Source organism: Thalassophryne amazonica, chromosome 2 (genome assembly GCF_902500255.1).
Source record: "Thalassophryne amazonica chromosome 2, fThaAma1.1, whole genome shotgun sequence".
Lineage (NCBI taxonomy): Eukaryota > Metazoa > Chordata > Actinopteri > Batrachoidiformes > Batrachoididae > Thalassophryne > Thalassophryne amazonica.
The window spans coordinates 26,851,064-26,878,595 of NC_047104.1; the positions used below are offsets into that span (position 1 = coordinate 26,851,064).

Below are 27,532 nucleotides of genomic sequence, written 5' to 3' on the forward strand. Positions count from 1 at the left end.
GGGTGCATTTTATGTTATAGCTATATGCACACACACAGGGTGCACATTACGTTAGGTTATAGCTATGTACACACACAGTGCATGTTACGTTATGTTATAGCTATACACACACACACACAGGGTGCATGTTATGTTATAGCTATATACACAGACACAGGGTGCATGTTATAGCTATATACACACAGGGTGCATGTTACGTTATGTTATAGCTATATACACACACACAGGGTGCATGTTATAGCTATATATACACACACACACATATAGGGTGCATGTTACGTTATGTTATAACTATATACACACACACAGGGTGCATGTTATAGCTATATATACACACACACACACACATATAGGGTGCATGTTAAGTTATGTTATAGCTATATATACACACACACACACACATATAGGGTGCATGTTACGTTATAGCTATATACACACACACACAGGGTGCACGTTACATTATGTTATAGCCATATATACACACACACACACACACACACACACACACACACACACACACGGTGCATGTTACGTTATGTTATAGCTATACACACACACACACACACACACAGGGTGCATATTATGTTATAGCTATATGCACATACACACAGGGTGCATGTTACGGTATGTTATAGCTATACACACACAGGGTGCACGTTACATTATGTTATAGCTATATACACACACACACACAGGGTGCACGTTACGGTATGTTATAGCTATACACACACACACAGGGTGCACGTTACGTTATGTTATAGCTATACACACACACACACACACACACACAGGGTGCACGTTACGTTATGTTATAGCTATATGCACACACACAGGGTGCACATTACGTTATGTTATAGCTATGTACACACACACACAGGGTGCATGTTACGTTATGTTATAGCTATATACACACACACACACAGAGTGCATGTTACGTCATGTTATAGCTATATATATACACACACACACACACACAGGGTGCATGTTACGTTATGTTATAGCTATATATATATACACACACACACACACACACACACACACACAGGGTGCATGTTACGTTATGTTATAGCTATATACACACACACACACACAGGGTGCACGTTACAGTATGTTATAGCCACACACACACACACACACACACACACACACACACACACACTGGGTGCACGTAACAGTATGTTATAGCTACAGCTGTTTAAATTCCTTCCATTTATGAAACGACTGTGAATTAGTGCGACTCTAAAAACAAAGTGAGCAGACTGTGCATCATCCTTAATGATGGCAGTTTGTGCAGATCCAAATGTTATCTGGCTCTGAACTTTGGCTTCATGCCCAGAACGGAAAAACAAAATAAAATAACCACAAAGTGCTGTTCTTATTAATATTTGCAGGAAATGGCCTGGTGAGTAATTGTTTTTTGTTTGTTTCACAACAGTAGCGCTGCTTGTTAGCTGCAGAATGAAAGCATGAAGGAGTGTTGCAGCATCCATTGCTACAGTAACATCCTTTTTATGTTGATGGTCATCATTAGCAACAGGACCTGCCAGCAAGAGTCAAAATCACCCAAGTCACCTAAATTCATCTTAACACTACTTTTAATGTTAAGAGGACAAATGAAGCCACGCACACAGCCTTCTCCGCGGTGTGGGGGCAAAATGACTTCAGAGTCTGGAATAAATTGGCTGTGAGGTAACAACCTTCTTTAAAACGCTGTCAGACTCTGTCCTGCGCAGATCTCCCACTGTGTCCTCGCTCTCGTCTCTGTCTCCATCTAACACAAACACAAAACACAAAAGGTGAAGGAGAATCCACCACAACAACAAACACATTTACTGATACGCAAGAACAACAACAACTAACACCACTGGTTTGTGGACAGGACATGCAAAGTGCTTCATAACAAATTCTTCGACTGTGGAAAAGGTGCAACATAAACCCTGGAAAAGCAAGTAGACAAGTCCATCAGATGTTCTGGATTGGTATCGGTTCCATAATGGTCTAAATTACTGGATCAGATATCAGGGAAGAAAAAAAGCCCAATTCAATCAGAGTCATATTGTGAATTAAGTCTGTTTTCCTTCTCGGGGAGCAGATTTTACACTGATGTTTTGCAAAGGGACGACATTTATAAAGCACTGTGTAGTGATGCCTTACATTCACCCATTCACACTCACTCACACACTGATGTCAGCGTGATTTAGAACTTTGCCCAAGGGCACTTTTGCAGTCTGATGGGGATGTGAACAGAGGATCCTTGGGTCACAAACCCACCAATTAAACTATCGCATCCCCAAAACACATCCAGACAAACGTACTGATTAACACTATTTGTGATAAAAAAAGGAGGAACAATGAATGGCATCATCAAATGCATGATGGAAAATAGGAGCAGGTGTGGCTGAGGGTAGATGAAGATTAAAATGAGCTTGTATGTTACAAAGCCACTTAAAACACATTAAGAACACAAAAGATCAAAGAATCAAGAAAATAAGAAGGAAGATAAAAATGTACAAAAACAAAATCAGCCTATAATTAGAGAAAGACTAAATTAATGAGACCATTCACTAATAAGAAAAGATATGCTTTTCTAGCCTCTATTTTAAATATTCCACAGTTTTATTCTGGACAAATTTCTCTACACCATGAATAAAACATTAGATATCAGTTTCTTTCTGAACTTTTTCACAGATGTGCAATAATTTGTCACCGATTACTGATCAGTTATGTAGAAACTGATGGCTGATTAAAGGACATGTTGCACGTTATTTAACGTCTTGCTTAGCAACATGTATTCATGACTGTAAGTCTATCCATGCACATGCGGTAATAATTAGTTGTTGCTGATGTATTTTCTTGCTATTTACTCCTTTCGCTTGGTGACTACCTAAGTCTCTCCAGTCCTCAAGGCATATCTTGTGGTTACAATGGCGGAAAGGACTACTGAACATCTTCACAAGATGACATGATGGCTGGCAGTGATACACCTTTTCTAATACTGTTGATGTCAAAGGGCAAACCTGGTTGTGAATGTGATTTGAGTATAACAGCTTAAAATCAACAGAAAATTCAACATGAAATATAATTATGCTAATATAAATGGGACCTATCTTGTAACATTTTTCCACGTTTTAAAAGAGAAAGACATTTATGACAAGTACCTTATAAATGGTTTACGTTAACTTTGAACCTCTTTTTCTAATGGCATCTCTATCCCGGAAATGGTTAAGAAAAAACATTGTGTAGGTGTTAAATATATTGTTATTTTACAGTATGTGACCTGTTGGCCTTGTCCTGTCTGGATAAGTTTTGATTTACTTAAGTACTTTAAGGTACTAAATTCTTTTATGTGAAACATGGATAAAAATGACCTGTTTTCATGTCATCCCATACATGCCTGAATGGTCCTTTTTTATAAGTTATTTTAATATATTTTATTATTTAATTATTTAGCTCAATACTCCTGGTAACTATAGGCTATATATATATATATATATATATATACATACTCGTATATATAATCCACACAATTTTTATGTTTATTTTTCATTACGCAATTTATGAGGCTTGGCATTTTTACATCAATTTGACATATACAAGGTCTGTTAGAAAAGTAACGGACCTTTTTATTTTATGCAAAAATGCCCAGCTCTTCACAATTTCTCTTATACTCACTCGACTGGTAAGCCACTGAAAGCCGAGATAGGCATGTCCCAACTTGTCCTCTGACACTCCAAAACGGAGGCGTTTTTTGTCTCGCTCTATCAGCGGCTCCATCATGACGCGCGAAGCCTCCGCGGGTCTTTTCATGACAAAATCTCTTGTTAAAAGTGAAATCTGCCGGAAAATGGCTGATGTCCAGCTCTTGTGATAACCAGAGAAATTGCAGACGACGGTCCCCGATCCACACAGCCATCCTTTTAGAAATGATCTGGTGGTTTCTGCCTGTCGATCGCGGCTCGGAGCGCAGCACGCCGTGCGCCATTGTGGGCCGTCCTTAAAGCGGTAGTAACACTCCTTAATCTCTGTGAAGCCCATAAAATTTTCACAGAAAGCCATCTGAATTTTCCGAATGGTTTCCAGCTGCCTGTCTCTAACAGTTTCTGAAAAAATTCTGATGGAACAAAGCCCAAATCATTCCGCCATTTCCTCTCAATGAAAAAACGATGAGAGGGGTGGACCAGTGCTCACTCAAAGCCTGCCCACAGGCGAATGACTCAACCGACAGGCGTGAAAAAACTCACGCATGCGCATGAAGGTTCAAGCTTGGCTGACATAAAAACATATGAATCAAATCCATATATTTTTTGCATAAAATAAAAAGGTCCGTTACTTTTCTAACAGACCTCGTACAGTTGTATGTAAAGGTTTGGGCACCCCTGATAATTGTCATGATTTTCCTTTATAAATCATTGGTTGTCTGGATCAGAAATTTCAGTTAAATATATCTTATAGCAGATGAACATACTGATATTTGAGAAGTTAAATGAAGTTTCTAGTATTTACAGAAAGTGTGCAATAATTATTTAAACAAAATTAGGCAGGTGCATAAATTTGGGCACCCCAACAGAAAAAAATACATCAATATTTAGTAGATCCTCCTTTTGCAGAAATAACAGCCTCTAAATGCTTCCTACAGCTTCCAATGAGAGGCTGGATTCTGGTTGAAGGTATTTTGGACCATTCTTCTTTCCAAAACATCTCAGGTTTGTTGGTTTCCGAGCATGGACATCCTGCTTAAAATCACACCACAGATGTCTGGGGACTGAGATGGCCATTCCAGAACATTGTACTTGTTCCTCTACATGAATGCCGTAGTAGATTTTGAGCAGTGATTAGGGTCATTGTCTTATTGAAAGATCCAGCCCCGGCGCAACTTCAGCTTTGTCAATGATTCATGAACACTGTTCTCACGATTCTGCTGATATTGACTGGAATCTATGTGACCCTCAACTTTAACAAGATTCCCTTTTACTGTAGGTAGCAAGTGTTTTTCATGGAATGCTGTGTTCTTTTTCAGCCATGCATACCGCCCCTTGTTATGTCCAAATAACTCAATTTTAGTTTCATCAGTCCACAGCACCTTATTCCAAAATGAAGCTGGCTTATCCAAATGTGCTTTAGCATACCTCAAGCCACTCTGTTTGTGTTGTGTATGCAGAAAAGGCTTCCTCTGCATTACAGCATCATACAGCATCTCTTTGTGCAAAGTGCAGTGTATAGTTGAACAACGCACAGAGACACTATCTGTAGCAAGATCATGTTGTACGTCTTTGGAGCAGGTCTGTGGGTTGACTATGACTGTTCTCACCATCCTTTGCTTCAGCTTATCTGAGATATTTCTTGGCCTGCCACTTCAGGCCTTAACTAGTACTGTGTCTGTGGTCTTCCATTTCCTCACAGTGGAAACTGACAGCTGAAATCTCTGAGATAGATTTTTGTATCCTTCCCCTAAACCATGATGCTGAACAATCTTTGTTTTCAGGTCATTTGAGAGTTGTTTAGAGGCTCCCATGTTGCCACTCAGAAGAGATGCAAAGAGGGGAAACATTTGCAAATGGCCACCTTAAATACCCTTTCTCATGATTGGATTCACCTGTGTAAGGAGGTCAAGGGTCAATGAGCTTACCAAACCAATTTTGTGTTCCAATAATTAGTGCTAAATGTATTCAAATCAATAAAATGACAAGGGCGCCCAAATTTATGCACCTGCCTAATTTTGTTTAATAATTATTGCACACTTTCTGTAAATACTAGAAACGTCATTTCACTTCTCGAACATCAGTGTGATATATTTAACTGAAATTTCAGATCCAGACAACCAATGATTTATAAAGGAAAATCATGAAAATTATCAGGGGTGCCCAAACCTTTGCATACAACTGTATGTATTAAAAATGAGTGATTCCAAACAAGAAAAAGTGTATATATTATTAATTTTATTACAATAATAATTCTAGCAGTGATTAGGACCAAACAATAAACATACAGTAGTAGAGCATGGCAAATTTCAAGGCAAAATACATTTTCATCATCATCATTACCTGTCATATTTGAATTTGAATGGTGATTAAAAATAAACAATTGAAAGAAATTGTTGTGGGCTGGGGTGTTTGGCTGGTTTGGTTTTTGTTTTCTGTTTCTCCCACCAGGTGGTATGCATTCAGGACTGAGTGGCTGAGCATCAGGACCTCACCCTGAACACCTGAGGCTTGTTATCACGTGCAGGTCATCAGGACTCACAGCTGTGGTGTATTTTGTCTTAATCAGAGATTGCTGCATTTAAACCTTGAATGCACAGTGTGTGATTGCCAGAGACTCGACCTTGTGAGCAGATGTGTGAGATCGACGTCAGGAGAACAATCTCACCATCACGGACGCAGAGACCGCTCCAGGTTTGACGCCACAGTCTGTGAAGGAGGATTGGGTGAGGTCTCACGCTCTTCAGCACACTTCCTGAGGTAATTTGGTTTTGGTGACTTTTATGAAGTAATGACAGTGGATTTGGTGTCCCTCACACCTTGTTGTATTGAGCTGTCACGTTATGCTAATTGTCTAATCAGCTTCTGCTGCAGTGGAGATTTGAACTGAGTTGTTCTGTGCCTGCAGGGTGAGAAGCTGATGTATAGCTTTAAGCCAGGAAGTGTTTGCTGATTGCGTGCACCTTTGAGTTGTGTCTCTCTGTGTGGAGTTGGACTCACCTCATGTTTTCTTTCTTCACAGACTCGGTTTGTCGCGGCCACCTGGGGGGTGTCGGCGGGGTCCCTGGTTCTGAACTGCTGTGGCTCCGGACCGTTTGCGCTGTTAAGAGCGCGCCGTGTTTCCACCTCACCAGACCGCGGACGTTTTAGTTGTTTAGCACTACTCACTGTTATGTTTATTAAATTCTGTTACCTTTTGAACCGTGCTCTGCTTATTTTATGCTGGGTCCTTCAAACGCTGGGTCGGTTCTCCGCCCGCGTCCGAAACATAACAGAAATATTATACTTTCTATACATTGGCAACACTAATTTAATGATGAAGTCAGGGAGACCTTAAAAACGCTAGTTGTTAGTTTCTGCTGCTGTTTTAAATGTGTATTTATGAATTTTGTCATTGGTGTTGTACCAAGTCAGTTACTTTATTGTCAATTTTTCCACATTTGCTACATACAGAGAATCGAAATCGCATTTAACTTTAACAGGTAACATTTAACATTAATACTAGCACTAAGGTAAAATATAAATACAGAAAAACAGTCATAAGAAAAAAGAGCATTAAGTATAACAAAGTACAACAGACATGTTCCATGTCACAAAAAGGCAGTGCAAAATGCAGTAACTTATACTGACTGGGTGGCAACTAGGTGCACACGAGGTAGTCCAGTTTCTGCATAAAGTGGCTGCATGCTGCAGTCCCTGACAAGAACAATACCTGGCAGCTTGTTCAGAAGCACATACACACAACCTACTATGCCGTGGTAGTTACTACAAACAGCTGCCACAGCTGCCACTAGTGTTTCTTCTGATTTTTTGTTTATATTTTGTTTACATTATATATTCATAGAAAATACATGTACAACTGATGAATGATGTCTTTATTTTTTTCCTATGTGAATCAGACAGCCATGACTGGACTAACTTTGAGAGATTTTTTTTTTTCAAAATATATTCAGTGATCCAAAGCCAGTGGTAAACAAGAGCAATCAGAGATTTCTGACATCCACCAATCCGGATCAGGATCATCTGCAAATTCATTGAGTCTTCCATGCCCTAATATCTATCTGTGGTGCAAATTTGGTGAGAATCCGTGAAGTAGTTTTGAGGTAATCCTTCAAAGCCTATATAAAGTGAAATCGTGATCCAGAATCCGGATCTGGTGTCACTGACCGAACGGCCCCCCCTAAAAATCGGGCTGCCCTGCCATCACAGCCGTGAATCACAGATTATGACTCATTGCTGCTTAAAACTGCACTCCAGTCATCATCTATCTCAGCGACAGATAGCTGAAGCTTTTGTACAACAATCATTTCCACATAAATTCAGTATTATTTCATCATAAAAGACGGAGGAAGCATCAGAGCGCCGCAGCCACACGAGCTGCTAGCTGATGCGTTCACTGCACATCGGTCATTTGAAAGCATCACAGAGTTTTGCCTTGTTTTCTGCTTTAAACTGAATGATTTAAGAGGTTTTACCTTGATTGCTTTGGGTGAAGAGACTCTGTCTTAGACGAGCTGCTGAGCTCTGAAATGACGCATGCACACTGGAGGCAGGGCAGACCAATTTTTAGGGGCAGACCGTTGGGTCTGCAACACTGGATCTGGACCACCTCCAAAGTTCAGTGGCATCTTTCATGCCCTAATATCTATTTGTGGTGCAAAATTGGTGAGAATCCGTGAAGTAATTTTGACGTAATCCTTCAAAGCATAAAGTAAAATCTTGATCCAGAAACCAGATCCGGTGTTGCCGACCGAATGGACCCCTCTAAAAAACTCTAAAATAAACTGTATGTAATTATGCAATTATTCCCTGGTTCACGTGCGTGCTTAAACGTGGGGGGGGGGGGGGGCTCCGTAGAGATTATGGATCAGCTATGTTCCATTACATCACGAATGTTAATTATTTCTTCAGGTGTTTGGACGTGTTCAGGTCTAGCTAACGATGTCTCAGGCACGCTGTCACACCATCCACAGAGTCACATGCCCTCACCGCCAAGAGCTTCCTTCAGGAAAGATCAGCTTCGCTGTTCCAGTGAGCATCTACTGTTTGATGGCACTAACTGAAAACTGTGGTGCCTGTTTTTATCATGTGATCACTAAAAAATTGCTGATTGACTTACTCTTACTGATGTGCATCTGGTGGCTGTCAAAACCTCCAAAAGTCTCAGCCCGACGGGGCAAACATACGGGTCCTGCAGCTCCACCCTCATGAACGCTTGCCATGGCTCCACCCAGGCTGCTGTTCACAAGCTCCTGTAAGGTCTCCACTGTCACACACACACACACACACACACACACACACACGGGTCAGTAAGTGAATTACTTCTGCTAACCATGTTACCATTCAGTCCTGCATCACAAGTCCTAACAGGCACATCTGCGAGCAGCAGGTCCGACTCATGTTGCTAAGTAACCACACATTTTGATCTCTGAGGTCTTTCACTTCAACTTTAAATGAAAAACTCTGCATCATCATCACTGCACATATTCATACGGTACTAGAAAATACAACAAAGTGACCTTTCTACTGGAAATCAGGAAAAAAAGCAATCAGAAACAAATCTGCTGCTGAACTTCAAACATAAGTAAAAAATACATACTGGAATACATTGTGGTAGTTTGTGTACCTCAGCATATTCACTGATGCATTCATCCTACATTAACATTTATAGTGTATAAATTCCAAGCAGTGTGCATGTTTGTGCATGCACAGACCATGCAGTTACTGCAGCCTTTAAATAAGAAAATCATAATTTGATATGGATTCACATTCCTGAACCATCCAGCAGGTGGCAGTACTCAGCAGGTGGTGTGTTAATTTTCTGTGGACTCATGAAGAATCTTTGAAAAGATTCAGAACAAACTGGATGTATACTGTGGCAGAAAATAAGCAGACAATTTAGAATGGAAGAACAAGAAAAGGAAAGGGATCATTTTATCCACATATCCAATGCATCCATGTCACGTGACCTCTACAAGTTCAATGCTTCCTGTTCACAGTCATTGCTGATAGTGACAGACTCTCTGATCTGACCACATAAGTGAGCAATAATTACAACAAAAAACACAGAAAGACCAAGAGAACCTCTCCCAGCATCCACCTGCAGGTCCTGACTGCAGGGTTCTGAGTCTGATGTTTGTCTGTATACATACATACATAAACAATGTCATAATTGGTTTTTTCTGGGTATAGGGAGGAGGAAGGGTAATGAGGGTTAGGGTGTTTTTGTTGTTTGCTTCGGCTTGTAAATATATAGTATTTTGTATGTAAGTAGGTATGTGTAGGTGTATATTTATGTTTGTGTATATATACGTGTATATATGTATATGTGTATATATGTGTATGTTGATGTGTATATGTATGTGTGTGTATATATATGTATATATGTATATATTGATATCGGTTTAGGTGTGTAGGAATTTATGTGTATATGTGGCAAAGGGTATTACTGGTTGTGGGGAAGAAGGGGTAGGGATAAATAAGCTGATGCTTCACCCTACCCCTTTTCGGACATGTTGGGTACACAGTAGGAACTTTTTTGTTGTTGTCTTTACTGATCTATCTTGTAATTGTTGTTGTATCAAATGTTCGAAATAAACAGTTTTCATTCATTCATTCATTCATTCATTCATTCATTCATTCATTCATTCATTCATTCATAATTGGTCCATGTCCACAGACCAAGACACAGATCCAAATTCTAGAATATGCGTTGGCAATTTTGAATTTGCATGTAAGGGGTTAATTTAATGTTCAAAAAGCATCAGTGGATTTCCCATCAGCTGGTTAGTGGAACTGCTGCATGTAGAAAAACCACCAGATTGCTGCATGTCAGAAAGCTTTACAGCATTTCATTCTTTAAACGCTCACCTTCCACCAGGGCCTCATTCATGATTGATGCTCCTCTGGGTGGATCGAGACTGCAGACCGACCTGAAGAATGGCTCCACCTCTCGGCAGGCCTCCTCGCCCGGGGTCAGGCCCTCGCACAGCCCCCTGAAGAGCCGGACCTTCTCCTCCAACAGAGACATAATCTCTGCATCCTTCTGCCTCAACAGATCTGAGCCGACGAGAAACACAGAGGAGGAAATCCATACGGAGAAAGGATGGCGACAAACTCTGAGAACAAACTTCTCAAACTCATGCAAACCTCTCAGCTCCTTGGTTTTACTCTCTAGTTGTCTCTTGTCCTCTTCAGTCTCACTGGGAATCCCTTCATCCTCATCCTTCTCCCTGTGCCAAAAAATAAATAAATAAATAAAAAATCAAATAAACTTCTGAGCAAAAGTCTTAGGTATAACAGAAATAAAGATCCAGCTAAAAGTTCAGAATATCAAAACATTTAAAAATGTTAGTAAAGATGAAAAAGACAAATATCTGGTGTGACAAACCTTTAAATGACTTATGGGTGAACTATCATGATTTTGATTCAATGAATCACACTGTACCTGACTCCTATTTCAATGTCTGATGGAGAACTGAACCAAAGATGCTCTGGTCACAGCGCTCTAAACTCCAGACCATCACCTCCCCATAAACAGTATATCAGAACAACTACAACTCTAAACATACAGCAGCATTCAGCTTTGGTGGAGGTGTGAGCGCTGAGTTCCTCAGTCAAGTTCTGACTCTGCTGCACACAAAGGTCTGTAAATTTAAGTCTCACTGGAAATTAAAAATGCTTTTTCTGTCTTTCTCCAACCGAGCCAGCAGCTTTGTTTCCATCTTGTGACATCACAGAGAGATTCAGGGAATAATGAAACTGTGTTCATCCTGCTGGCTGCAGGGACAGCAGGACTAATCTTCCTTCACAGACAGTACCACCCCGGGCCGGGTCTAACTCCTGGGTTAGCACACACAAGGATGTCAAGGTTCTGGGTTTAGATCGGGCCCAAACGACATGTACGAGGTCTATTAGAAAAGTATCCGACCTTATTATTTTTTTCAAAAACCATATGGATTTGAATCACGTGTGATTACATCAGACATGCTTGAACCCTCGTGGGCATGCGAGAGTTTTTTCACGCCTGTCGGTTACGTCATTCGCCTGTGGGCAGTCTTTGAGTGAGGAGTCGTCCACCCGCTCGTCGATTTTTTTCATTGTTTAGGAATGGCTCAGAGACTGTTGCTTTGTTTGATAAAAATTTTTTCAAAACTGTAAGGCACAACTGAGTGGACACCATTCAATAAATTCAGCTGGTTTTCGGTAAAAATTTTAACGGCTGATGAGAGATTTTGGTCTGGTAGTGTCGCTTTAAGGACGGTCCACGGCGCCTGACGGCGATCTGCGCTTCGAGGCAGCAGCGTCTCGCCGTTTCAAGTTGAAAACTTCCACATTTCAGGCTCTGTTGACGCAGTAAGTCGTCAGAGAACAGAGAACTTTCAGAAGAAGTCGGCATGAGGAGTTTATTCGGACATTCCATTGTTAACGGTCATTTTGTAATGAAAGAACGTGCGGGCAGAGTCGCATGTCGGGCTGGACCCGACCGCGGGGGGTCGCGGCAGGAAAAACACCTCCGTTGGAAATCTTAACGGGCAAGTTGGAACGTGCCCAAGCTGTTAAACAATTTCTCAGTTACTCACTTGTTGAAAGCCATTAAAAGCTGCCTGAATTCTACAAATGGTTTTCAACACGGAGGTGTTTTTCCTGTCGCGGCGCACACAGATTTGCCGAGTCGTCACGGAAACGACTCGGCGAATTTGCGCGTACGTCTTTCATTAAAAAAATGTCCTTAAACAGTGGAATGTCCGCATAAATTCCTCATGCCGGCCTCTTCTGAATCTTCTCTGTTCTCTCACGATGTCCTGGGTGAATTAAGCCTTAAATTAGGATGTTTTCAGCTCGAAACAGGCCGACGACAGCGCCTGGAAGCGCTGCAGGACGTCCCGCTCCGTGGGAAGTCCTTACACCGACAGAAACACCCCATAATCTCTCATCAGCCGTTAAACTTTTCACAGAAAACCAGCTTAATTTCTCGAATAGTGTCCACTCGGATATTCCTCACAGGTCCAGAAAAAATTTTGATAAAGCAACGCGCGCCGTCTCGAGCAGCGTGTGAAACAAAGGAATTCAGCCGAGAGGGCGGGACCACATCTCACTCAAGGCCTGCCCACAGGGAAATGACGTCACCGACACGCGTGAAAAAACTCACGCATGCGCACGAGGGTTCAAGCATGATTGGTGTAATCGCATGTCATTCAAATCCATATAGTTAAACAAAAAAATAAAAGGGTCGGTTTATTATCTAAGAGACCTCGTAGACGAACAGATTTTGACTTGAACATATAAATATCCTCCAAAGAAGAGAGTAAGTCCATCAGTAGATTCTGAGAGGTCACGTGATAAAACTTCTTTTTTTAAATGTAACAATGTGACACGCCTACTGAGTTGTAGGAACTTTCCAACCTTCCGTTCTGCAGCAAAAACAAGTAGAAAGAAGAATTCCAGGGCTTACATGGACTGCATGGCTTCCTGGATGAGTTGCATCCACATGTTGCGTTCTTCCTTCGAGCTGGCCAGAACCTCCATCATCTCCGGCTTCTCAATACCTGCCGTGATGAGGAAGACGCCACGCTCCTCGTTAGCAACCTCCCTAACGATCAGCTTCTGCAGAGAGATGACTGTGGAGCGCTGGTCCTGCAGAGGAGGGAGGTGAAAGTAAGACTCCCAAATAAAAAAAATAACTAAATAAAAAGACGGTCAACTGAGTGCAAAGCAGGAGGGAAGACAAGCAGTGAGAAAGGTAGAAAGAAAAGAAGGGCAGGAGGAAAGATGTGTTTAAGCAGAAGACAGCAGGAGGAGAGATGACAGAAGGGAGGATAGCGTGGGAGGAGCAAAAATCAAGAGGAAGGGACAGTCAGAGGAGGAGCAAGGAGGAGGATAAAAGATGTAGAGGAAAGAAAGGATAAAAATAGCAGAAAATATGATAGTAGGATAGAAGAAAACCAACAAAGTCCTGAAAATGAAACTAAGTAAATAAATAAATCACTGTTGGTTTATTTACACCACTAATAAAGTGTACTCCATCACAACACAATTTTTTGCTTTTAACTCTTTTTGACACATTAAAGTGTAAATCCATCTAAGCAGTTTATAAAACGGTTTATTCCAGTTCACGGTTATAGGGGTGGAGCCTATCCCAGCAACTAAAGGGTAACCAACTGCAAAAACTGAAGTATGTAAATTTAAGGCAAAAATGTGCCAAGAATAGATGTTACCAACATTAAAGAAAATATAAGAACACCTCAGAATTCATAAATTCCTTTGAAGAATGAATCAGCAGACATATGAAGGAATGGGAGGAGGACAGAATGTGAAAAGCAGAGACAGACTCAAAGAGATCAGTGGGATCTTACCAGCAAAGCAAAAATATATTTCTGGTCTTTCTCCTGAAGGAAGACGAAGACATCCAATAGGAGCAGAGCGTGGACATCTTTAACAAGAACAACAGCAAAAACCAAGGTGTTGATTCAAACACACACCCTCACACATACACGCACGCGCACACAGGTAGAGCACGCTACACTCACCCTTCAGTCGTCCCTGGCTGTTTTTCAGCTGCAGTGCCCCCTCATGGATCAGACGTCTCCTCAGCAGATCCTCCCTGGCAAACATCTGACCGTTGTTCATCATCATGATGGACTTGCTGTCCAAGCGGCTGTGAAATTCCTTCAAGCGACGTTTTTTCTCGTGCTCGTTCACCTTACAGTCTACGGCTGCGATAACATCCCTCACGAGCTGCACCGCTTCCTTCAGGTCCTCGTAGTCTTCTTCACCCTCTGCGGTCCATCACAGGACAAAGATGGGGTCAGAAAGTTGGACTAGTCTAAGACTTTTTTTTCATGACACATTAACAACTATGGTTTGCAGCGGTGGAAGAAGTATTCAGATATTTATAAAGAGTACTACCATACTGTGGAAATACAAGTAAATGTCCTGCAGTGAAAATTTGTTTGAAGTATAAAAGTATCAGATGAAAATCAGCACCTCCAAATCCGAGGCCATGGTTCTCGACCGGAAAAAAGCACTTTGCCCTCTTCAGGTCGGTGGAGCGTCCTTTCCTCACGTGGAGGAGTTTAAGTATCTCGGGGTCTTGTTCATGAGAGAGGGACAAATGGAGCGTGAGATCGACAGACGGATCGGTACAGCATCTGCAGTGATGCGGTCGCTGTATCGGACCGCAGTGGTGAAGAGAGAGCTGAGCAGGGGGGCAAAGCTCTCGATTTACCGATCGAGCTACGTTCCGACCCTCTCCCATGGTCATGAGATTTGGCTCATGACCGAAAGAACAAGATCGCGAGTACAAGCGGACGAGATGAGTTTCCTCCGCAGGGTGGCTGAGCACTCCCTTAGAGATAGGGTGAGGAGCTTGGTCACACGGGAGGAGCTCGGAGTCGAGCCGCTGCTCCTCCACGTCGAAAGGAGCCAGCTGAGGTGGCTCGGGCATTTTTTTCGGATGCCCCCTGGACGCCTCGCTGGAGAGGTGTTCTGGGCACATCCCATCGGGAGGAGGCCTCGGGGAAGACCCAGGACACGCTGGAGGGACTACATCACGCAGCTGGCTTGGGAACACCTTGGGGTTCCCCCAGAGGAACTGGGGGAGGTGTGTGTGTGGATTGGGAGATCTGGGCGGCTTTGCTTGAGCTGCTGCCCCCGCAACCCGACCTCGGCTGAAGCGGAAGAAAATGGATGGATGGATGGATGGTGTAAAAGTGTCAGAATCAAAACATACGGTGCATCCAAAAAGTATTCACAGCGCTGCACTCTTTTCACATATTTTTATGTTACAGGTCAATTCCAAAATGGATAAAATTCACTTTTTCCCCTCAAACGTCTACACAACATACCCCATAATGACAATGTGAAAAAAGCTTTTGATAATTTAGCAAATTTATTAAAATAATAAAAAAAAAAACTAAGAAATCACACGTACATAAGTATGCACAGCCTTTACCATGAAGTTCAAAATTGAGCTAAGGTGCATCCTGTTTCCACTGATAATCCTTGAGATGTTTCTACGGTTTAATTGGCATCCACCTGGGGTAAATTCAGTTGATTGGACATGATTTGAAAAGGCACACACCTGTCTACATATAAGGTCCCACAGTTGACAGTGCATGTCAGAGCACAAACCAAGCATGAAGTCAAAGAAACTGTCTGTAGACCTCCAAGACAGGATTGTCTCGAGGCACAAATCTGGAAAAGGGCACAGCAACATTTCTGCTGCTTTGAAGGTCCCAATGAGCACAGTGGCCTTCATCATCCAGAAATGGAAAATGATCGGTTCCACCACGACTCTTCCTAAAGCTGGCTGCCCGCCTAAGCTAAGTGATCATGGCAGAAGGGCCATGGTGACCAAGAACCCGATGGTCACTCTGTCAGAGCTCACACAGGGGCGGAGTGTTCTATGTCATTCTATTTGTGTTCTGGGGGCTTAAGAAGTCTCACCATCACCATGTTTGTGAAGACGTGTGTTCCCGAAAAAGAAAGAATTAAATAATAAGCGAAGCACTCAGTCTGTGAGTCATAACCAAAAGATTAGCAGCAAAAAGCAAAAGAACAAGTGACAGACATCACCCCGCTGGGAGGAGCTTTTTATCAGTGACTGTTAGTCAGTGTGGCTCGGCAGAGATGAAGGAGCCAACATGATCTCATTCAGTCTGAAATTCTTCACTTTTGGACATATACGAGGTCTGTGATAAATCTAACGTACCTTTTTATTTTTTTCAAAAACTATATGGATTTGAATCACGTGCGATTACATCAGACAACCTTGAACCCTCGTGCGCATGCGTGAGTTTTTTCACGCCTGTCGGTAAGTCATTCACCTGTGGGCTGGCTTTGAGTGAGGAGTGGTCCACCCCTCCTGTCGGAATTCCTTTGTCTGACTTCTTCCTGAGAGACTGGCGCTTTGCTTCATCAAAATTTTTTCAGAACCTGTGAGGCAGATCGAAGTGGACACCATTCGAGAAATTCAGCTGGTTTTCTGTGAAAATTTTAACAGCTGATGAGAGATTATGGACTGTTGTCGCTTTAAGGACTGCCCACGGAGCGGGACGTCGCGACGCGCCATGAGCCGCTGCTGTCTGCCTGTTTCGAGCTGAAAGCTTCCAAATTTAAGCCTCTGTTGACCCAGGACGTCGTGACAGAACAGAGAACTTTCAGAAGAGGTCGGGATCAGCAGTTTATCCGGACATTCCACTGTTAAAGGAGATTTTATTAATGAAAGATGTTCGGACGGGTCCGCGCGTCGGGACGCAGCTGGCGCGGTGGAAGGAAAAACACAGGAAACAGGAAAAACACCTCCGTGTTGATAACCATTTATAAAAACCAGGCGGCTTTCAGTTGAGTGAGTATCTGAGAAATTGTTTAACAGCTGAACATGTTCCAACTTGTCCTTAAGGCTTCCAACGGAGGTGTTTTTCCTGTGGCGGTGCGCAGCGCCGGCTGCCTGCCGATGCTCGGACCCGTCCGCAATTTCTTTCATTACAAAATCTCCTTTAACAGTGGAATGTCCAGATAAACTGCTGATCCCGACCTCTTCTGAGAGTTCTCTGTTCTCTCATGACATCCTGGGTCAACAGAGGCTTAAATTTGGAAGCTTTCAGCTCGAAACAGGCAGACAGCAGCGGCTCAGGGCGCGTCGCGACATCCCGCTCTGTGGGCAGTCCTTAAAGCAACAGCAACAGTCCATAATCTCTCATCAGCCGTTAAAAGAAAACCAGCTGAATTTCTCGAATGGTGTCCACTTCAATGTGCCTCAGTTTTTGAAAAAATTTTGATCAAGCAAAGCGTCAGTCTCTCAGGAAGTTCTCAGACAAAGAGATTCCGACGGGAGGGGTGGACCACTCAAAGCCTGCCCACAGGCGAATGACGTAACCGACAGGCATGAAAAAACTCTCGCATGCCCACGAGGGTTCAAGCTTGTCTGATGTAATCGCACGTGATTCAAATCCATATAGTTTTTGAAAAAAATAAAAAGCTCCGATACTTTTCTAACAGACCTCATACACGCACAGAGGTTGAGCAATGGAACATAAAATGTGACGTTAGTGCACCCCCTGAGCACTAATTTTATTGGCTAATGTAGCATTTAATGTTTGTAAATTGTTTGATCTATTCTTATTTTTCTGAAATAAATCTACACTGGGGCTGAAATGATTAGTCGAGTAACTCAAATAATTCGATTACAAAAAATGTTTGAGGCAAATTCTGTGCCTCAAAGCTCCATTTAACGTTGTAGTACATATGCCAGGCCTGTGTGTGGCATTGTAACATCCCCAGAAAAAAAACAGAAGACGACTATAGCATGCACTTAAGCCGTGTAAGTGATAATCAATTTAGCACAAAAGCAACAGCTTTCCAACACAACAAACAACAAAATAAAGCCTTTTAGGAGAAAGCCGACCCACACTGATCATCTGAAATAGCTTACTGCGCATTTAAAGCAAAGCAGTGTGTTTGCCTGTTTTTAAAAAACACTGTTTCGTCCACTGGCTGCTCTCCGCTCTACATGGGGAGTGGCTATTTGCAGAGGGATTTAAAAAAATTCATGCAGGGACCCCACCCAGCAAGAGAGCTTTTGGTAAAAACTACAGTTCTCCCCATCCTTGATTATGGAGACTTAGTTTACAGAATGGCACCAAAGACTCTGCTCCACAAACTTGATGTTGTATATCATGCTCCCATACGCTTTGTCACAGGTGCACCTTTCACCACGCACCACTGTGATTTGTATTCAATGGTGAAGTGGCCCTCTCTCCACACGCGTAGCCAAATCCATTGGCTATTGTGTATTTATAAATGTTTGATCGGTTTGGCTCTGTCCTATTTGAGCTCCTTACTAAAAATCCACACTTCCAGTCGCGCCCTCCGCTCCAGCACTTACATCAGTCTGGTGGTCCCAAAAGTTTGCACAGTCTTTGGTCGCTCCTCTTTCCAGTTTCACAGTCTCTAAAGCTTAGTTTGTTTTTACCCCTATCTATTTTTAAAAACTCAATTTATAATATTTTACAGGACCATTGCATATATTTTTAATAATGTATATCTTAATTCTTAACATTTTCTGTTTCATTGTTGTTGTTTTTGCAGTTGTTTTACTGTATGTTTTTCACTGTTGTATGTGGGGACTGTGAATCTCTGTTTTTCTCTTCTGTCGTTGTGCTGCCTCTTGACCAGGTCGTCACTGTAAATGAGAAACTGTTAACTGACTTACCTGGTAAAACACTGAGTAAAGAAAAAAAGACCCAGTCCACCAACCTTAAAAAAAAAAAAAAAAAGAAAAACCTTAAAAATGGTTACATTTTACAAGGCAAGGTGAGGACTTTGGCCCAACTTTGGCTGAATTGGTGACACTGGGAAACATCCAAAACTTGTAAAGATGTGAAAAAATACATACAGTAGTGTTCAGAATAATAGTAGTGCTATGTGACTAAAAAGATTAATCCAGGTTTTGAGTATATTTCTTATTGTTACATGGGAGACAAGGTACCAGTAGATTCTCACAAATCCAACAAGACCAAGCATTCATGATATGCACACTCTTAAAGCCCCTTTCACACCGGGGCTGCTCCCAGTTGCTCCCTGTGGCGTCATGACGATGCAGGAATTTCTGCGTCAGGTGCGCGCAGCAGGGGGCAGAAAGGAGGTGAGAACGCAGCCTGCAGGTTCTCTGCACAGAGAAGTCAGAGTGCACAGTTTGGCTGCTGACAGACTGTGCACTCTGACTTCTCTTCTACTTGTTGTGCTGAGCTACAGGGCTGCGCTCTGAGTTCTGTTATAGTTTATCTTTCCTCCCTTGACCGTGAGATGCCCGCGCGCATGGACCATCCTTAAGCAAATGTGGAGATGTGTAGAGTTCCACTTGATGTTGACATGTCCTGGACTTATGTCCTTTTTTAACTGTGATGAGAGAGTCTGAGCAGAGAAAGGAACTAACTGCCTGCAGACAATTTTTTTTTTTCTTTCCCCCTTTTACCGCGAGATGCGTGCGCACGCGCGTGAACGAACCGTCAAGCAAATGTGGAGATGTCTGGAATTCTACTTGATGTTGACATGTCCTGTCTCAGGACTTAGGTCCTTTTTTGTCCTTTTTTTTTTTTAACTGTGATGTGAGAGTTTGAGCAGAGAACAAGGAACTAATGCCTGCAGCCAGACTTTTTTTTCTTTTTAATTGTTCACATGTGCGCGCGTGAACGAACTTCCGTGAGTGGACTGGAGATGTTGGGACATTTTACTGGATATTTCTGGCAATCAGTCTACATTGTTTTTCTTCAGCGTGTAGTTTTTACTGCATTAAGTACACGGCATAAAGCCCCTTTCACACCAGGGGTGCTCCCAGTTGCTCTCAGTTGCGCTGTGCGTCATTATGACGACGCTGCGTGGAAGCAACTCAAGGCTGAGACAATGCAGCTCGGCACCACAACAGCGAGAGGGTGCAAAGGAGGAAGCAAGTCAGGCGCCGAAAAATTAAACCTGTTTAATTTTTTTGGCGCCCTGTGCTCGACACAGAAAGGAAGTGGTTCCAGCACAAGTCGGGGCAAAGAGGCGTTACCCGACGTGACTCGAAGCCAATTTATGATTCCTGCTGTGTTCCATTGTTCCCGCTGTATAAATCATGCAGGATAAGGCTATGAAATTGGGCTATTAGTAAAAAAAAGTAGAAAAGGGGTGTTCACAATAATAGCAGTGTGGCATTCAGTTAGTGAGTTCGTCAATTTTGTGGAACAAACAGGTGTGAATCAGGTGTCCCTTATATAAGGATGAAGCCAGCACCTGTTGAACATGCTTTTCTGTTTGAAAGCCTGAGGAAAATGGGACGTTCAAGACATTGTTCAGAAGAACAGCGTAGTTTGATTAAAAAGTTGACTGGAGAGTGGAAAACTTATACGCAGGTGCAAAAAATTATAGACTGTTCATTTACAATGATCTCCAATGCTTTAAAATGGACAAAAAAAACCAGAGACGCGTGGAAGAAAATGGAAAACCATCAAAATGGATAGAAGAATAACAAGAATGGCAAAGGCTCACGCATTGATCAGCTCCAGGATGATCAAAGACAGTCTGGAGTTACCTGTAAGTGCTGTGACAGAAGACGCCTGTGTGAAGCTAATTTATTTGCAAGAATCCCCCGCAAAGTCCCTCTGTTAAATAAAAGACGTGCAGAAGAGGTTACAATTTGCCAAAGAACACATCAACTGGCCTAAAGAGAAATGGAGGAATATTTTGTGGACTGATGAGAGTAAAATTGTTCTTTTTGGGTCCAAGGGCCGCAGACAGTTTGTAAGATGACCCCCAAACTCTGAATTCAAGCCACAGTTCACAGTGACCCCAAACACACAACAAGCAAAATCTTGGTTCCAAACCAACAAAATTAATGTCTCGCAGATGTGAAGAAATCATGAAAAACTGTGGTTATACAACTAAATACTAGTTTAGTGATTCACAGGATTGCTAAAAAAGTGGTTTGAACATAATAGTTTTGAGTTTGTAGCATCAACAGCAGATGTTACTATTATTGTGAACACCCCCTTTTCTAGTTTATTTTACTAATAGCCCAATTTCATAGCCTTAAGAGTGTGCATATCATGAATACTTGGTCTTGTTGGATTTGTGAGAATCTACTGAATCTACTGGTACCTTGTTTCCCATGTAACAATAAGAAATATACTCAAAACCTGGATTAATCTTTTTAATCACATAGCACTACTATTATTCTGAACACTACTGTAATTACCCAGGAAAACAGAAATGGATACACTAAATTTGACAATCTGTGGGATGGCGCAACGACATTGTGCCATTGAAGATCCCTGGACTGTTGATGTTGTTTAAAAATGCAAAAGTACTTTTTATCCAATTACTCGATTAATCACAAGAATAATCGATAGAATACTTGATTACTAAAATAGTCGATAGCTGCAGCCCTAATCTACACAACGTTTTTTTTTTTTATTGTTACTGCTCTGGCTACAAGAACAGTGTCAACTTTAACTTTACTTTTTTTAACTATCTAGTACACAGACCTTAAAAAAGGTAAAGTATTGTTTTGTGTTTCTTCATATTTTAAGAAACATGTTTCTTCACTTGTTCCACATCAGTAACATTTCAACATTTGCTGTGCCAAGAATCCTGCAAATACAAACCCTGTACTTAAAAACTTCCAATGATGGAGCTGAAAACTAAAACCTGAAGTCCAGAAGGAAGAAAAGAACATCTCTTCATCTTCAAAATGTGAGGAAAATGTCTCCAAAAACTCCACCAAGAGGTCAAAGATGCAGAGGAGACCTTCATTTGGTTAAATGTCCTGAGGGTCCAGCTCACCTGTCATCTCTGAAAACTCACAACTGCTGCTACTCTTCTAAATAAAAGACAGGCTTTTTAAAGAACAACTATTTTATTATTTGAAAAAGATGTTTCCTTTTAGATTTTAACATTAAACATGTCCATGAAATCAAAGTTCAGTCAATATACCCACTTGCACAGATAGAAGAAGCCCCGCCCCTATTGTGCAGAATTTCAAAGCATTCACAATCACTACAATAGCCAGATTCAGATTTTAGTAATTACTGTCATGATTATGACATTAAAAGCAATCACATAGTCAATGAAGACATAATTAAATGTTGAAATGACTAAAGTAATCAGGAGAGGACATATCCACCTGCCCCCACAAATCCAGAATCCACTGGTGTTGAAGATCAACCAAATACACTCATGTTAAATATAAATAAAACTGGTCAACTCGTTCTTGAGCTACCGCACTACCAACAGTGGCAATAACAATATCTTGAATATCTCACTGTGACCTTGAAATTGACCCCAAGGACACTGTTATGGATTGGTGTTGGAGGATCATTCATGTACACCCCTATGCTAAATATGAATGAAACTGATCAATTGGTTCTTGAGATATCTCGCTAACAAGTGAAAACGGACAGATGGATGGACATGCAGATCACTGTATAGCCCCATATTTCATGGCGGGGGGATAAAAATGATTTAATTGTGAGGTTTATGTCAGATGATTACATGTGCTGACAAATAACCATCAAGAGTAAATGAGATGTGACTGCAGAAAATATACATTACTAGCAGACGCACTGCAGTCATCGTTGCAGCATCTCTTGTGTTCATAACAAATACAAGGAATTTATGGTCTCTTTTTTCCTAGCTGAAATGCAGATATACCAGAGTTAAAAATGTACACATTATTTTTCATACTATTCTGTCTAAAAATAAATGTCCAAGGTTCATTATCACGTTAATCAAGAAATGTTTTTATTTTTCAGATGAACATCAAAGATTTCTAAAGAATTTTTTCCCTTCAAACTATATGAAATACAAGTTTTCTAATGTAAGAAATGTTTTTTAACTTCAAAATATACAGTAATCAGAATTTAATCTTGAGGTTAAAAAAAATTGTAAGGATTTTCTTTAGAAAACTCCTGTGTATAAATGAACAGTTGTGATGCACCTCTGACAAACATTTCTGCACTCTGTTGTCTTCCATGTTTTGGGGTTACGGCTCGTTTCTTTTGGACACTCGAAAGTACGTCACAGCGCACAGTCTTGAAAGTTGGACTAAGCTGAACTTTGACAGCGGTTAGTTTGATGTCGAGCGGATGTGCACCGCGTTTGTGTGCTTTGTGTGAAAGGCCCTTTAGAAGCAGCTTAAAGTTATGGACACTGAGCAGGTTTAAAAAACAGAGAATTGCACAAACAAACATGATGAGGGGACATTCACATTGGGTCTTACGGGGGACTTTAGAAAGTGAAAAGATCAGATCGCTCATGTTTTCATTAATTTCCATCTGAAAGGATGAAACCTCATGTAATCACTGCAAACGACCAGCTCTGACTGTGTGTAACTGAGAAACGAGCCAACCTTTAGTGTAATGCAGCATTCTCTGAAACAGCACCGGATACTTCGTTATCCTCTGAGTCACAAGCAAGATGCATTCTGGGATGCCAAGCCTCCGCACAACGCTGCTGCTCATCTTTTTCTGGAACAATAAACAAGAGAGCCATTTAGTAAAATGAGGCCACACAGCCGGCATTTTAAAGTCACACAGTTACAAAGAAATAGCTTCACAAAAACCTGACAGAAGCAATTTATTGTCAAATGTCCTTAAGGAGAAGACAACTTTCAATTAATCCAAGGACAGAAGCATAAATGAATCATTTAAAGAGACACAAAAAAACAGTGTCATAAATAAATAACAACAAATCAAGAATGACACCCTGCAACTGACAGAAAATAAGCAGCTTAGAATCCTGGAATGAATAAAATGTGCAACACTGTTCAACTCGTGGTGAGTACTCTTGTCTCGGACTTTCTCGTGTTTGACCTGTTATCACCCTGCAGCTTCTTACTTTATTGGCAGTTTTGATTTTCTATAAACAAAATAAAAATGCTGAGAAAATTTCTTTTGCTGCAGCTACGTAGAATGTCCAAGAAGATGTCAGCATGTGCATGAGGTGCACAAGGTGCTTCCCCCTCAGCTGGACTCCTGAGCAGCTTTGAGGTCTGAGCAATCTGACATTCCTGACATCCGCCAAGGGTTGACGAGGACTCAAAATAAAAGATATGTGATTCACATCATGACCCAGACTTTACCTGAATCCGGATTCCACAACACAATGCAATAACTGCAGTGGTGGGCACAGCTAACCAAAAATATGCTTCAATAACCATTAATCCACTAACTGAAAAGTTAACTTTTATAACACTAAACCGATAACCCCTAAAAGATTTAGCGGAAGTTACACACAAAAGCTAAACCGATAATTTTTAGTATTGACTATAGTACACTGGCAGCTACTGACACAACGAGCCAGTGCTTCTGTCTCAGATCAGCCTTCTCTCAGCAAGAGCGCCCTGGTGATCAGAGAGAAAGGAAGGGAAGCAAAAAAAACAAAACAAAAAAAAAAACATTTATTTTCACAGGAGTCATGCACAGGCAGACAGTTTTGACTTATGGTTAAAATTTTAAACAAACTAATTCTGGGCAAGATACTGAAATTACAATGAACACTGCCATCTACTGGATGTCAGTGTTCATTGCCACACATTCGCTAAAAGTGCTGAATCACTTAAACATAATTTTCAGTTAAAAATTAACTTCTTTTTTTTTACAAATTAAAAAAATGGCATATTTGCAAATACAGATTTATTTGTAAAAACCAACACACATGTTACAGTAACTTCTGTTTTTTTTTTTTCTTAACATATATCAACTAACCAATGATGACAGGAAACAAATTTTCCCATAATGCTTTTCAGCATGTGTGTCTGTAAAATGCTAAAACCTTCAAAATTAGTGCATTACTTTAAAACTAAAACATATAGCTGATATTTTCATTTTGTAAAATGACAGATGTGGCGTTAATTTTAATAACTTGTCCAGAATTAGTTTGCTTAAAATTTTAACGATAACTCAAAACTGTCTTGCTATGCACGACTCCTTTTTTTCCCTACCCCTATTCCTTGCTCTCTGGTAGCCAGCTCTCCTTTGCTGTCAGAGGATTGAGCTCTACCTCTCATAGCTGTCTGTCTGCTACAAACATGTAACAGGCAGGCACTAAAATGTAGGATTTCAGGCTTTACAAATGTGTTTAACTGTTAAGCTTTATTCACTATGCCCACAAAAATAAGTTAGTGGTCTAAAAGTTATCAAACTGTGCTCACCACTAAATAATTGCATACTGATCCAGAATGGTCTGACTCATCAAGATGTTGCAATCTGATATTTAATTCACAAGCTGAAACAAAATAGTGTCTTCCTGTCATATCCATTAAGTAGTTTTGATATAATCCTTAAATGTCTATAAAGAGAAATCCTGATCCAGAATCTGGATCCAGAGCACCTCCAAAATTTAACTGAGTCTTCCAAGGCCTAACACCAATGTGTGGTGAAAGGTTTGTGAAAATCCATTAAGCAGTTTTGACGTAATCTTATGAAGCCTATATAAATTCACAAATGCACCGGAAGTGAGTTTTCATAAATTAAAAGGGGGAAGAAAAAAAAAAAATCAACAGTTATAATTTTGATATGTTTTTGATAAAGAATATCATTGATTGTATTGTTAAACCTTTAACTTATATTTGTAATTTGTCAATAATGACTGGGAAATTTCCTTCTAAAATGAAAATAGCTAAAGTGATAATGCTGTTCAAATATGGTGACAAACATGTCTTTTTGAACTATAGGCCAATCTCACCGTTACCACAATTTTCAAAAATTTTGGAAAAGGTATTTGGAAAGAAGTTAAATGATTTCATAGCTAAACATCATATATTCAGTGAACAGCAATATGGCTTTAGAAAAAAAATCACATTACTTCATTGGCTTTAATTGACTAAACAAATTACAAATGCAATAAGCAATACACTGTAGGTTTTTTTTTTTTTTTACAGAAAGCATTTGATACCATACATCATACCTTACTATAGTATCAGGGAATTGGCACATGACTGGATAGCTAGCTATTTACACAATAGGTATCAGTGTGTCCATATTGGTGGGATAAATTCTGAATTTTTGAAGATTAAATGTGGGGTGCCACAGGTTCAGTCCTTGGTCCATTGTTGCTTCTTTCATATATTAATGATATATGTTTTGTTTCCAAGTCCACAAGTTGTATCTTATTTGCTGATTATACAACTGTGTTTTGTAGTGGTGATCATTTGGGACAGCTGTTGGACATGATGGAGAAGGAACTAAAGAAATTTAAACAATAGTTTGATTCAAATAAATTATCGCTTCATCTTGGAAAAACAAAGTGCATTATATTTGGAAATAAGCCCAGGAATTTAAGTAGAAATTTAATATTACATAATGCTGAAAGTGTAACGGAAACAAAATTTCTTGGGAGTTTTTATTGATGATCAATTAAGATGGAAAACACAATTATGTTAAATCTAAAATGTCTAAAGCCATTGCAATTCTGTATAAAGTACAAGATTTCCTCTCCCAGTATTCACTAATTGCTTTACATTATTCATTACTTGTTCCATATATGACATTGTATTGAGGTTTGGGGAAACACATAAAACAAATACCAATTCAATTTTTATTACAAAAGAAAGCCATAAGAATTATTAGGAATAAATCTTATCGTGAGCCAACTAACCCACTATTTATCTGTTTACATATTTTGAAAATCAGGGACTTAGTCGATTACAATACAAATTATGCACAAAGCAAAACAAAAACTTTTACCTCAGCATGTCCAAAATATGTTTAAAATGATGGACTCCAGTTATAATTTGAGAGGAACATTATTATTTGGTAAATTAAAGACAAACTACTGTGTTTCCATAAAAGGTGTAAATATTTGGAATAACTGTCCTGACAGCATTAAATTATTTGGTACTTTAGTAGGCTTTAAAAGACTTTATAATTTCTTTTTATAGTATGAATAATTAAGATTACCAATTTTCTATTATTGCTTTTTGGATCATGTGTTGTGCACTATTGTCTGTCTAGTTGTGATAAGAAATTTCAGCTCACTGATTAATATAAACTGTCTGTGCTTTATTCTTTGGCATTTGTTGTTGTGCGGATTATATATATATATATATATATATATATATATATATATATATATACAACCCCTGGCAAAAATTATGGAATCACCGGCCTCAGAGGATGTTCATTCAGTTGTTTAATTTTGTAGAAAAAAAGCAGATCACAGGCATGACACAAAACTAAAGTCATTTCAAATGGCAACTTTCTGGCTTTAAGAAACACTATAAGAAATCAAGAAAAAAAATTGTGGCAGTCAGTAACGGTTAATTTTTTAGACCAAGCAGAGGAAAAACATATGGAATC

At 40.4% G+C, this 27,532-nt stretch overlaps 1 protein-coding gene across 1 annotated transcript in view; it reads right to left on the reverse strand.

Moving 5' to 3' along the window:
- LOC117523087 (A-kinase anchor protein 13-like) overlaps positions 1-27,532 on the reverse strand; it is a 425,195-nt gene that overhangs the window by 14,421 nt on the left and 383,242 nt on the right. The window contains exons 26-33 of the mRNA XM_034184506.1: positions 23,584-23,701; positions 14,228-14,476; positions 14,054-14,130; positions 13,153-13,334; positions 10,848-10,930; positions 10,569-10,757; positions 8,818-8,964; positions 1,698-1,771 (exon numbers count right to left, since the gene is read on the reverse strand). Of these exons, the coding sequence (XP_034040397.1) occupies positions 1,698-1,771; positions 8,818-8,964; positions 10,569-10,757; positions 10,848-10,930; positions 13,153-13,334; positions 14,054-14,130; positions 14,228-14,476; positions 23,584-23,701 (1,119 nt within the window). The remainder of the gene's footprint in view (positions 1-1,697; positions 1,772-8,817; positions 8,965-10,568; positions 10,758-10,847; positions 10,931-13,152; positions 13,335-14,053; positions 14,131-14,227; positions 14,477-23,583; positions 23,702-27,532) is intronic.